Source organism: Fragaria vesca, linkage group LG3, assembly GCF_000184155.1.
Source record: "Fragaria vesca subsp. vesca linkage group LG3, FraVesHawaii_1.0, whole genome shotgun sequence".
Lineage (NCBI taxonomy): Eukaryota > Viridiplantae > Streptophyta > Magnoliopsida > Rosales > Rosaceae > Fragaria > Fragaria vesca.
Window position 1 is genome coordinate 13987832 of NC_020493.1, and position 14016 is coordinate 14001847.

At 38.5% G+C, this 14016-nt stretch overlaps 1 protein-coding gene across 1 annotated transcript; it reads right to left on the reverse strand.

The window, feature by feature from the left end:
* Positions 1–7241: 7241 nt before the first annotated feature.
* On the reverse strand, positions 7242–9606 carry LOC101301562 (septum-promoting GTP-binding protein 1-like). Its single transcript, XM_004294309.1, has 6 exons — positions 9061–9606; positions 8820–8943; positions 8608–8704; positions 8467–8506; positions 8188–8271; positions 7242–7589 (listed from the first exon to the last, which is right to left on the reverse strand). The coding sequence occupies exons 1-6, from the start codon at positions 9400–9402 to the stop codon at positions 7425–7427; spliced, it is 852 nt and encodes a 283-aa protein (XP_004294357.1). The 5' UTR covers positions 9403–9606; the 3' UTR covers positions 7242–7424.
* Between the last annotated feature and the right edge of the window lie 4410 nt (positions 9607–14016).

Here is a 14016-nt window from a genome sequence, read left to right on the forward strand (position 1 = left end):
CCTCTGCGGGAGACACCCTACTTTTCTATACTACCATCGATAACTTGATTGTGATTGCAGGGTTATTTATAAGTCTATTTTAGGCTTATCACCCACTCCTCTCCCCGACTCCCTCTCTCTCTCGTCTCTCAGTCTTGCCGCGCCGGAGTGGCGCCATCCGGCCACCTATGACGACAAGACCCCCACCAATTCTCTTCCTCTCCCTCTTCTTTACAACGTCTAGCTTTCAATTCACCCGTGCCCGAACTTTGGAAGGAGATCGACGGGAAGAAGCACAGCGGCCCTCCGGCGATTCTTGTCGATGTCGGCCATGACTTGGCACCCGAACGGTAGGGTTTGTCTCCTTTATCCTTCTTCCTTCTTTCTCTGCCTTTGACTCTTCAAAACGAGTTCAAATTCGGGAGCCCCTTTTTGTGTTTTTAGGTTTTCGTCGGGGTTTTCCGGCGAGTTCGTTCTTGGAGCTCCGGCGGGACTACCGAGCTCCGGTGAGTCTAGAACCGGTTGAATGGAGCCCAGACACGTCTTGGGAAGGGTTGGAGGAAGCGACGGTGGTATTGAACCGAGGTAGAGGCTTTCTGCCAAAGGGAGGTCCCCTGTTCTTCTATTGGTTCTCTGTTTTTGTCAAGACGGAGGCTTGGTGAGTTTGGCTTGTGAGGAACCGAAGTAATCTGGAACTGTTTCGGTGAAGGTGGTAGCTAAGGCAGCCGCTGGGAATGTTTGGAGGTCTTTCATGTGGAGTTTGGCAAGGAGGAGCTCTGGTTTGCGAAGTAGAGCAAATTGAAGGTAAGTTGGTGTTTTCGGCTAATGTATTGAGTTGTATTGAGGTTTGGGTGCTAGTTAGCTGATTTGGAATTATGCTCGGTGTTTTTCGGAAATGGTTAATGACTGTTCTTGTTGTTGTGGTTGTTGCATGTCGAGAACTTGGAGTTCTGAAGAATACGGGGAGGCTATGGCGAAATTCCGGCAAGCCACCGGAATCCGACGAGTATTTTTGGCAAGTCGCCGGAATCCCTATCGAGATTCCGGCGAGGCAGCAATTCCGGCAGATCCCGTGAAGGTAGCTTGTCGACTTTTCTTTTCGTGTAAGTGGTAGTTTACGGTTTAGGAAAACCTGCCATATTTAGAAAGTCTCTTTTTAGGGAACTTTCCCCTTTATGGAAACTTCCATTCTTAGAAACCCTTTTGGGTGCCCTTAGTAATTGTTGGTGTGAAGTTGGGTAGAAAAGAAATGTTGGAATTGTTGGTTCTGGTTAGCTTAAGCTAGGGGACCATAAAATAATTTTTGTTAATATAATTACTATCCATAGTAACCCTAAAATCTAGTGTGTGACTTCGATTTCAGGTTAAGGTTTGGTTTGAAACCGAATAAGTTTTGGATGCGAAATTAGTAGTAGAAAATGATTCTTTTATCTATTGGTCAACCTAGGAAATCTTAGTCAAACCAGGAAGAAGTCGATCCGTTAATGTTGATGGAGTCCGGTCTAACCAATTTATTCTTCTGTTTATCGTCAGACGTGGGATTGGCTAGAGTGTGTAATTAGTTGGAGGCAGCGCTCGAGGAGTATTCTGAGCATTGGAAGGCTTAGGCCTAATACTGTGAGTAGACTTTTTATTTTAAATAATATGCATGCTATGGTTTTGGTTGAGCATTTAAAATTGTTGGAGTTTTGATGTCATTTAATTTTGACGCTTTTATTTCTCTTGGAGAGTTACCGAAAAATGAGATTTTTCGGTGAGTATAAATATGTATATTGAGGAGAGTATGTATATAAATGCTAGCTAGCCATATGTGTCTGTCCACCTTAATGGCGTAGCATATAACCGCATTATGGTGTGACGTGAGCGTTGGACGCGAGCGTAGTAGCCCTATATGAGTGTTTAATTCATATAGGGGGTATGGGCACATATTTATACACCCGTCTGTCCACCTTAATGGCGTAGTGTAGCACCGCATTAAGGCGTGACGTGAGCGTTGGACGCGAGCGTAGTAGCCCTATATAGACCCATGAATTTATATAGGGAGTATGGATGTGTGTAAATACATACATATATTTTTTTTAGAGTCTGAGAGACTCGATATTTATGAGATAAAAGTTCTATTGCTTGCAGCATGCATTCAATTTTCCTTGGAAATTGATTTGGGGAAACATAAATATTTTATTCGTTAATTTATTTTTGTCCACTCACTCTAACGTTTCGTTTTCAAATGTTTTTCCCCTGGGTTCTTCGTTTTAAAAATGCCCAGTTTGCAGGATTGCATAGTTGTGGTCGGACGTATTTGGAGAAGATGCATAGTCAATAGTGTAGCTTCCGCTCATTTTTATATTTCTAGTTCATTTCTTTTCAAATAGAGTTGCTCTGAACTGTGGCTGTTGGCTATGAGATTTTCTTATTTAAGTTAGTAATTAAATTGAGAGATGTTGTGATTTGGGGAGCACGAAGGCTCCAGGAGTTTAAGGTTGGATTTAGATTTTTCAGAAGTGTTTGCAGGTATTTATTAGGAAGGGTTGTCCATTTTCAAGGGAGGTTATGCCGATTTTTCGGTAAACTTTCCTTGGAGGTGGTCCCCGTAGGATTTACTTCGGGTTTCAGGGTGAAATTCGGGGTGGGTCTTGACAAAAGTTGCTTGGTCGTAGCCTCGGTGAGATCGTATTGCGTGTGAACATGGGGTACATGACACTTCAACTTACATCCCGATAAACTTCTTTAAAGAATATGGGTAGTGAGCCCGTAAAAGTATAAGCAGCATAAACAGTAGATAATAGTGTAACATGTGACCAGTGTGTTAACACTTCAACCAACACCATAAAGCATAAAAAGGTGTCCGCAAGTTGGTTGTATTTATCTAGATAGTTTGATGTAAGAATATAATATTCTCTTTTGTGTCATTTAGCGTAGGAGGGTTTCACTCCTAATTTAGCTAAAAAATAGGCTTTCAAAACGAGCAATGAGCATTGCAGGGGGCCAATGCGACATCGAGAGAAGGCCGGTGCACCTCAATTGCTTGAGGAATTGACCGGACAACCTCCAGGGTGTTGGAGTCATGTTCGGGTGACGTCAATGTCCCCCGGGTCACCACCATGCTTCATGGTGATGCTAGATATCGAATGTCTTCGTTTTGAGTGGAAGAATGGATGTCCATGAGAATTTCTCAAAATTTGGACCATTATATCTCTTCTAGGTTGACCAATTTGGTCAAACCAAAGCCTATATGAGTCTGTGTCCCAAATATCATGTTTGGCGGCAACATGGGATTCATTATTCGAATCGTAGTGACATATAGTCCACTAGATTGACTCATGAATTTCTCCAAGATGCACTTCAGTCCTCATTCATGAGAATGTATACACAAAAGAATTCTTGTTTATTCTCACAATGTGTTTTCAAATGAAAACTATTAGCAGGAATGTCTTTAAAGCTCAATATGGTTCGATTGCCTCTCAATGCATAGAGGGTATCTGTGACATTGATCATGGTGCCATGAGGCATCAAGATTCAAGCTAAACCGCGTCCTTGAATGACCGGTATGATTCAATCATTGTAGTCATAAAAGATTTACAAAAGCACAAAATCCAAAGATAGTTACTAGTTCCTTAGAATATTGTGGATAGTTCCACTATCTGCGAGACACTCAATGTCTCTATAAGACAGATCTACAAAAATGGAGTAGATAAGAGAGTAAATAGTTCCACTTGAACCATTTAGAAGGATTGAAAGAAGCTACGAAAAGCTGCAATCCCGAGAGTGCATAAAAATTTCCGCGCATAATGACCTTTGCGCACTAAAACAGCCATAACTTCTTCGTTAAAATAGATATGGATGAACCGCGAAAAGTTCTAAAAACTAGACTCGTAGAGCTTTCCAATAATATAAAGCTCATTGTCTGGTTCGTCCTAATCTGTTCACAAAGCTCAAACGAAGTTGACTGTCCAGAAGGGACAGATTGCTGTTTTTTGCAGAATTGGCATGTGCGAAGCTGTGAAGCTTGCAGGTGGTGTGTAGGCTCCTGCCTTAGCCAAAAGTGACGTGTGTATGATCAAAACCAAGTCCTTTCAGTCGTTCTAAGGTCGTAAACTCCATTACTAGTTAGCAAAAGCTCCCTAACATGAACATAAACTAACTCAGAGGACCTAGAGGATTCGATCATGATGATAATTTTCTGGTTTTGATAAGTCTTCAACGTCTTTTGCAAGACGGCAATTGGTTTAATAGCGTAGGGGGATCCAAAATCAAAAGCTTTCGGTAACTCCAAGTCAGTATGACCAGGCATGTCCGTGGAGGGTCGGTAGTGCGAGGCACACTTGAAACCACTATCTCTTTAATTTCGGACAATTCTAAGACATCACATTGAGCTTGGATGAGCCTAGTTGAACAATTGATGATGGAAAATCCGCTATAGGGTAGAAGACTTAACTTAACCGGAAACACGTGGGCGATCCTTATTGAGGATGCGGTGCCATGAGTCACCTTCAAAGGAAGGGACCAAAATCGGCACAATATGCCATGCTTCTAAGGACGATGTAAAAATGTACATCTTGTTTGTAAATCAATACGAACCATAAGAGGAGAATAGTTTCATAACTTCGAAAAAATTCTTAAGGCATTCATTATTGCTAATGTGAGTACATCGAGGTCTCAAATAGATGAAGGCTTATTACATATAGCTTGGAAAGAAAATCAATGTCTAGCCAATGATGTCAAATTCAGGGGTAGCTAGAGCAGGATCCGAATCTTCGAAATTCGTGATCATGAGGATGACGTTCTTATCCTCATATTGATTTTCTGTACCTTTTTGTATGCATTCACAATTTGAAGGAGCTTGACAATCTTGAACCAGTGATCCAAAGATCCACAACGGTTACATTGTCATGAGTTGACGTGAGTAGTTTTGACAAATATAATTGGTGTCTAGACCGGGATTGTCGCCATTAGGGCCGGCGGCACCTCCCCCTCTTTTCTAGACATCGGCATGATGTTTTCTACCATTGCCATGACTCATATTGTTATCCCCACATTAGGGGATAATCCCAAATATGTTTATCACATTAGCGTATATACAATTCTCGTTTGCAATTGTAAGATAAAAATCAAGTCTCGTTGGTAATTCCAAACCAACTTGGAGGACCTAGAGAACTTGATGATGATCGAATCCGCTAAAGATTATGGATCATGATGCCACAAAAGATCATCAACAATATGTAGTCAATTAAGGTGGTGAGCAATCCACTTGACTAATAACTCAACAAGTAGAGTTATATGAACATTTTAAGAAACGTTCCATGAGTGCATTCCACAGTACTTTGTGGTCATTACTTTTTGCACAGATAGTCATGAAGGCTTTTGTCGATATGGCGCATCAAAGACTTTGAGTGCATGAGATGTGAAATCTCGGCATCTAGGCTTGTTAGCCTGGGGGTCAAAACATATGGTTTAATCTTTTCCAATGAAAGGTTCCACAGATACTAAGCGAAGATTCGCCTTAGGCATCGAATACATCAAAACTCAAAGGAGCAGAATGTTACATTGCTCTTGCATACAAAACCAAGCTGTTAGGAGACTCGATAAAGGTCACAAACAATGCTTTTAATGGTTTGTCCTTCGAATTGATCATACACAATCCGGAAAAGCCATGAATTGATCAAACACAATTCGGAAAAGGCCTCGGATTGATCAAACACAATCCGGTGATAGGTCGGGGTTGATCATACACAACCCGGACAAGGAAACAAGAGTGATCAAACACACTCTTGACTCGCGAATAAAATTCCGGGATTTTTGGTACCTACAAATACACCGACCCAAGCATAGAATGAAGTAGAAGAAGGGGAGAAAACACTTTATCTCCCCCGAGGTTATTGAACTTGGAAGAGTTTTACGGTTGTAAAATAAACATACCGTAAACACTTGGATGCTTGATCGGATGAAAAGAAAGCAGCGGATGAAAATAAACATACCGTAAACACTTGGATGCTTGATCGGATGAAAAGAAAGCAGCGGAGTGGACTGCCGGGAAGCGACAGCAGCAGCGGCGGCCGAGGCAGGGCCGAGAACCTCCGGTTTTGGTTTTTAGGGTTTGGAAAAAAATTGGTGGGCTATTAGTTCTAGGGTTAGAACAAAGTGCATGATAACATGATGAAGGATAAAGTGTAAAGACAAAGAGATAGCAAGAGAATCATCATCTTATTCATTAATAGGAGCCTTTTATATAGAGAATTACACAATACCAATATGGTAAGGATATGAATACATAGATCTAATCTAACTACATATCCTATTGGCATAAGGTCAAGACATACATAAAAAATATCTAGAAAGATACAGAATATCATAAAACACAAAATGCTTTAAAAGACGTTTTAGATCATCATCCACAGTGTGTGCCTTAAAATTATACGAGGCGCGCTTACTAAACGAGATCATAAGAGATCTTTGGCATTCCATGAATCTTCTCGGCGCAAGTTCAATTCGACTGGCTACAATTTCTTCTTCCTCTAGCACTACGTCAGTTTAAAGTATCCGTGTCATGGCCAAGAGAGAGCCAATAGCAAGAAAATTAGGTATCTCTGGGACAACCGTAATTAATTAGCAGGAGAAAGTGATCGAGGACAAGAAATGATACATGGCCAAGATGAAGGAAATGACACGTGTTTATCTCCATTGTATTGGTTGGGTAGATACTTTATATGCTATGTTTGTCACATAGCATTAGGTGTTGTTATTCCCATGATCATTTTCTTTGCAATAATGAGATGAAATGTCTGAATATGTTGAATATATACCGGATATTCTTAGATGTGGCAGGCGCGCTATATGGCTGTATGTCCGATCAATCATTGTGTATGTATATAAGTGTTTTGGGTATATCATTATAATTAAACATGGTTTGTTTTGGAATACAATTACAAAATAGAGGAAAATAATTGGGCGGGTGTACCAAGTGTCTTGTGTGTTTCCCCTACTTGAGAATTTCTCGTACAATATTTGTTCTTAAATTTACATTGAATGTCTGCAGAGGATAAAATTTCCTACATCCATCAAACTAGCTAACACCACCATTTGTAATTCGTTTGTCCTAAACTCCTAATCATTTAACACTACGTACTTGACAAACACCCTCACGAGACGAACAAAAGAAATCAAAACTACGAGTCTATATGACCCGTTCTGTTCTTCCAAACAGTACTGTATAACAATCATGAAGTAACAAGATAGAGGAGTGAGCTCTATTTAGGCCGAAAGAAAAGAATAAATCAAGAAAATACGGCTTATTGTTGGGTGGTCAATTATTCATTGGAATATTGAAAAAACTTCCTTTTCCCTTTTCCTTTTTTCTTTTGCTTTTCTTTTTCTTTTTCTTTTTCTCAGTTATGTACAAATGGAATCACAAACAGATAAGTAGTAGATGAACTTGAAGATCAAGTTTCCTAATAATCGATGATGGGCTCTCCAATATTCAAGTTTCTCTCTACCTTCCATGGCAAGTTAAATAGCTTGGCCAAGATGAACTTGAAAATCTTGTTCACATTGATGTTGTGTGTTGCACTTGAGAAGAAAAGGGTCGCATTCATAGCTTTTGCATAAGCCCTGGCCTGCATATAAATACGATCACTTTTTCGTTAGTTATATGTAATTTTCTGCAACTCATAGTGAGCAATTGGCTCTCATGCTCTATCCTTGTTCACGCGGAGAGAGAAGAAGAAGAAGAAGAAGACTGGGTTAGGCATATGTTGGTGTCAGCAGAGATCGACTTGACTACTCCATGGTCTTCATAAGACTTTGGTCCCAAAATAATACAATCTAGACTAATTCTAAATTTCAGTTCTTTATGCTGAGAAAATAGTGTCAGACCATATGTCTTATTATTTCGATGAGGGAATGGAAGTAAAAGTTTACTGAATTACCGTATATGTGATTTTGAAAAACAGTGAAGATCGGTAACCTAAGAATTTGCCGGAGATATGGGACACAACCAAATGAAAGAATACCGGGTCTTCTATGACAATATAGCTAGAACGGCCACCTCAAGTCATAACGATTAATGAAACCACACACTCACACAGTACCGGGTCTTTTATGATCTAAAATATTTGTGATTTAGTTTTCAGTTGCAACGACCTTTACTCAAGTACAATAATGTCTTATTGAATTTTTAGTACTGTTTAAATAATTTGCAGGAGATGTGTTTACCTGGGTAACTATTGTCCATTGCAGATCTGGAGGGAGTCTCACAAAATCATCAAACTTTGTCCCAATTAGTATGGGAATTGCTGTCTGCGAGTTAAGAAACAGAAAGCAATAATTCAATTAAGTTCTATGGGACGAAATTATCAATGCCATTAATAGGAGGTCCTTCACTGGGCCAAGCAGAAATTTCACATCAAACTTTTACCATCATTAACTACTGAAAATGCTGAGGAATGATGAGTTTTACTATTTGATAACCAGATTTGCAGTAAATTCTAGTACCTGATTCCATTTTCTTGCTTCACTGTACCATCCAACGACACTGAAAATGCACAAAGAGAGCACCAAATCCCACTAGTAAAATTAAACATGGCAATAATGAACCTGTAAATTACCACTCAAAAATTATATATATGAACAAACCTATTGAGTGTGCACCGACTAGTAAGATCAAACATGAACAGAATCGCCACTGCATCTTTACAGGCAATCGGAACATGACCAAGCGAACTCCTATCGCCTACAACAATTGATTCACAGCACGATGAACACATTATTAGTATTCGACGAATTAAATTTTTATTATGTCAGACTGTTTGACAAGAGAACATTTGTATACGTATATATGAACATACCTCCAACATCCCAAAGGCTAAAGGAAATCCGAGCATCTTGAACCATCAGTGTTTTATCCATTAGGCTCACTCCTGTCATCTCCAAAAATCTTTGTTCTTCTTGCTCATCCCCGACATATTTAATCTTCATTAACAAAACGAAACACAATTAATCCAAGTTCATCATTAGCCAAAATAACCAAACACAATTAATTCGAGTTCACCAAACTAACTAATAAATCAAGAAATTCATTATCATTACCATAAAGCTTGTCTTTCCAATCTGGCAATCACCCAACAAGCTGATCTTCAACCTCACCAAATCCGCATCACTACTCTCATAACCATCACAACTACTAGTCGTCGGCAAACCCCCCTCTATCGCCTCCTGCGGCGGCGACGTAGACCCTCCTCGTGACAATCTCCGGTACCGGATTCTCTGCTTCCCGACCGAACAAACAAGAATTTTATCCCAAATGAACCGGAAAAACTCCCGGATAATCGAGACCCTGTCTAGAATACTCCACCGGAAGTTTATGTGAACGATTTTCCGGCACACCAGTTGCGTCATCTTTGCTATAGCTTCACGTATGCTTCTTGCCATGGACACTCAGATTAGGCTGCTGTAATAGTTTCATAGCTAGATGAATGATATTGTGTTTGGTCTTTTGGTTTTAGATACGTGAAGAGGTTCTTAACCAACCCAAATACCAAATGCTAGGAAAGGTCCGAAGGCGACTGAGTAGCTAAGCTTCGCTAGTATGGAGGGAGGGACAGTTGACCGGTATTTTATTGGGGTCTGATTCCCAAACAGTCCAAAATGCCGGCTTCTTGAATACTTCGACGAAATGGGTAGTTTCGTCAAATGCATGGCTTGGCGGGTAGTCTGGTAACTTCAGGCGAAAAGGACAAGTCGTTAGTGTTTTTGGGGGGATTAGGGTTTTGATTTATAAACACATTTTTTGAAAGGAATAAAACTTTGTGGACATGCACAGAGCACCAAAATGAAAGCTGCTTATTGTAATGGGGTGTGTTTTAGATAAGAGAATCGAGAATGTGACATTTGCAATAGAAAATGCAACTATGCGATCTACAAGTGTAGGGTGCAAAACACAGTGCAGAGGAGATCGAGAAGATCAACTATCTGGTACAGTTTTGGCATTCTAGCTTGTTTCCAAGAGTCTGAAGTTTTCTTTGTTTCCAAAAAGAAAAGCCAAAATGAAGGAAAAATGAAGAACAAATTGACTATGCATGCCAAGCTTTTCTGAAACTGTCGGTAGAGGATTGTATTCGACAATTGCTATGTGAGAATCGTGAGATCTACGATAACACTAATCGAACGTTTACAACAAATGCTTATGTATAACTTTGTGTAAATGACTCCTTGTTTCAGAAAAAATGTGCTAGTGATTGTGATCACAGTAACATTTCCTGGCTTAAGATCGAGCTTAATTAGCTAATTAATTTGGTTTTGTCTTTTGTCTGAATTAGCTAATCCATGGATGGCATGATTCCTGACACAGGCTATTAGAAATTGCTGTGCCATGCCACTTTGATTGGTAGATCTAGATCAGAGGAATTTCAGCCTTTTTGGAATAAAGAAAAAAAAAAAAAAAAAAAAAAAAAAAAAACCCAACCCTTGAATCCCATCACTATGACTCAAAAACCCCACTCTTTTCTTCTTTCATCACTAGTAAGAGAATCTGATAAAATAACTAGAAGGAATTACTTTCCTTTGTTCATTGGATTGCTTGGCATGATGGTACCGTGCCTTCTCCTCTACTACTCTACTTTCGGTGATTCATATGGTATAGGGTTAATCTAATGTTCTAAATGTGATTTCTCTTCACGAATGTTAGGGCGTGTAAGAAAAAAAAAAGAAAAAAAAAAAGGAAATGGTGCAGTTTTTCCTTTTCAATGTTCTAAAGGTGCAATTCGAAATAACGCAGTTCATCGAGTACTTGTGAATTGAGAATATTCACATGTTATGTTATGATCACTGAACAAACAAAAAAAATGCATGTCTGTTACATGATCGATATATGTCATAAAAGTCATATCTTTACTACTAATATTGAAGTTATTTTGTTATGTGTAACATGTATTACGAAGATTCTAAAATTATTCTCATCTAATTTTTTTTTTTTAAAAGAATATAACTATATATACTCACCAAATCATAGAAAGAAGGGGTAGAAATGCACATTGTTTTCTTATTCATTTTTCAAAATGATGCTGAAGGGGGCTGGAGTGGTCAATGGTCACTATCCATCATTTCATTCATTGTCCAATTAATAAGTTTAATCAGCCACCACTTGGTGGGGAAGTCACTGGTCCTAGATATGTGTATATATGGAGCTTTATACAACCTCCAAACCATCATCAATATTCTACTCTACACCCACCATACCCAAAGATTTTAATCTTGGAGTTGGAGTATGAAAAACTAACACCTAACCGTGTCTGGTATAGTTTGGAGATTAAATTGTTTTAAGGATATCGTTAGCATTGAAGGACCTAATCATGCAAAGTAGTTAACAATTCAACATCAACAAAACATAGGAAGAGATTTTGAAAGAGGCAAAAGCAAAAGAGAAGAAAAAGAAGTATGATTAGGTGCTGTGGAATTTCCGTGCCAGACATTGATGCTCAACCAAAACACGTGTTGACACATCAAAAGAGAAGGGAAAAGGATTCAGTGTTTGAATGAAAATAGTGGATGAATGCTGCTGCCAACAAGTTATTAAATTTAGTCATGCATGGACCCTTGAAACTGGTCTCTTATACTCAACCTCAATAGTAGGTGCAGAAGACTTGCATTCCGAATAAAACGCGAAAGAAGATGGGAGAAGAGTCCGGTATAAAACTCATCATCAGCAAACAATTGTTCTTATCCTCGAGTCCATGACAAAACACCACTAGAAGAAGACTGGTCTCTTATACTCAACCTCAATAGTAGGTGCAGAAGACTTGCATTCCGAATAAAACGCGAAAGAAGATGGGAGAAGAGTCCGGTATAAAACTCATCATCAGCAAACAATTGTTCTTATCCTCGAGTCCATGACAAAACACCACTAGAAGAAGAATCTTTTATAACTAATTAAGAGTATCTTCAACAGTTTCTTCATAATTTCTTTATAATAATGAAACAAAAATCAATAAATAAGTTATAAAAACAATTTTTCTTCTCTAATTCTAACAGATTCCCTCTTTTAAATATTTTAGGATCATTCCCCAAATTCTTTCTTAAAATTTAAGAGTTTGTTGTAAATATGAGAAATTTGGTTTTCTCTCTCATCACATTACCCATTTTAGATAAAGTTTTAAGGAATCTGTTGGAGCGAAACAACCAAAATCTTCTTCAAAATTAAGAAAACTAAGAATATGGGAAAATTGTTGGAATTGCTCTAAAGTATGAGGCACTCCAAAGCTCCTTTTCTTTGTCTTCTTCGTACCCAAACGAGTGAATCCAAACTTCTAAAGATTAATATTCTCCATCATTTACCTATTCTGCTCTAAAGTATGACACATTCCAAAGCTCCTTTTCTTTGTCTTCTTCGTACCCAAACGAGTGAATCCAAACTTCCAAAGATTAATATTCTCCATCATTTACCTATTCTGCTCTAAAGTATGACACACTCCAAAGCTCCTATTCTTTGTCTTCTTCATACCCAAACGAGTGAATCCAAACTTAATATCCTCTTCTTTGCCTATTCTTTGAAGCGAGAGACCTTCCCAACTTTCATTAATAAGTTATAGATGATGAATTGTAGTTGTATACAGTAGTTGCATTTGATAAGTTCATGCGGAAGTGGCCGACGGGTCTCGAGGGTTCTACACACACGGGTATAATGATGTTGATACTCCCCCCACTTTAGCCACTCGGACGAGAAACGTGTATGAAGTTTTAACACAAAAGGCTTCGACATTAGTATGTGTGATATCGTTCCTTATAAATTTATCGTTCCTTATAAATTAAGAATGACTCTTCATATTTCAGATGTAGGATTCTTAAAGGCTCTAATTTTAGCCCCACATTTTCAACAAAAGCAAAACTTAAAATTCTGCAACGACAAAATCTAGGGCCAAGCCACCCCTCATATTTCACCTTTTTTTCATTACTTTTGCTGTCACTAAAGCCTTATCTCGTGTTGTTACCGACTATTCGAGCAAAAGGTCCTTGGTGTTGTGTCACATGGTGAGGGGAGATTGACAACTAGGTCAAAACTAGATTGAGTCGAGATTTTGATCATCTTTTGCTAAACAATACAATAAAATATTCGTATCCAATTTGTCAAGTAATCTTGTTCATCTTGATATATATCTTCATGCTTCCCTACATCGGTCATTACAGCCCTTGAAAGTTCAAACGTTCTCGATTATGACGAGCTTCTATTGCCATCCTTACGTGCTTCTTGCAAGAAATCATTTACAAGAGTAGAAGAAAAGGAAAAAAAAAAAAACAATAGCAAATAGAAACCTTCATTAACTGTAATAATGTTGTACGTTGGTTTTAGTTATTTTCTTTAATACTAGCCTATTACCCATGCATTTGCACGAGATCACGATCAAAAGAAACTTCAGTGGTTAATTTTGTTTTAGTTTTCCTCACTCATCTCTAAATTTTATTTTATTTTATTTATTTATTTGTTGTTTACTGTAATGACTTTTGTTTTTAGAGAAATTTTATTAACACATCCCTAATTACTAGATACATATCTCATTCTTAATACACTACCTATTGACTTTATTATTTTACATTTTACTAGCACTACCAGAAGAAAGACTTTAGCCGACGAAAAAAAAAAACACAGGCCGACGAAACAATTTTTCGTCGGCTAAAGTACACTTTAGCCGACGAAATTTTCCTTCGTCGGCTAAATTATATTTTCGTCGGCTATAGTCAACTTTAGCCGACGAAATTAACATTTCGTCGGCTAAAGAATTTTTTTTCGTCGGCTAAAGTCTGTGACTTTAGCCGACGACTTTAAACTTTCTTTAGCCGACGAAATTTTAATTTCGTCGGCTAAAGTTGACTACAGCCGACGAAAATATAATTTCGTCGGCTAAAGTTCTTTATATTCGCAGATCTGGACAGCAGCTCATCTGAGAAAAGAAAACGGGAGAAGAAAAAACGGGAGAAAAAGTTTGGGTGTTGTTGAAATCTGTCCATTATTAAGAAGTGGAGCTATATATAGGTACGTACATGTGTATATAT

Bases quoted from the DNA above. Each gene is read 5' to 3' on its own strand.
- LOC101301562 (XM_004294309.1), bottom strand. From the start codon at position 9,402: ATGGCAAGAAGCATACGTGAAGCTATAGCAAAGATGACGCAACTGGTG. The intron at 8,705-8,819 runs GTATGTTCATAT...CAATTGTTGTAG, and splicing joins TAGCCTTTGGGATGTTGGAG to GCGATAGGAGTTCGCTTGGT. The intron at 7,590-8,187 runs GTAAACACATCT...ATTTATATGCAG, and splicing joins AATGGACAATAGTTACCCAG to GCCAGGGCTTATGCAAAAGC.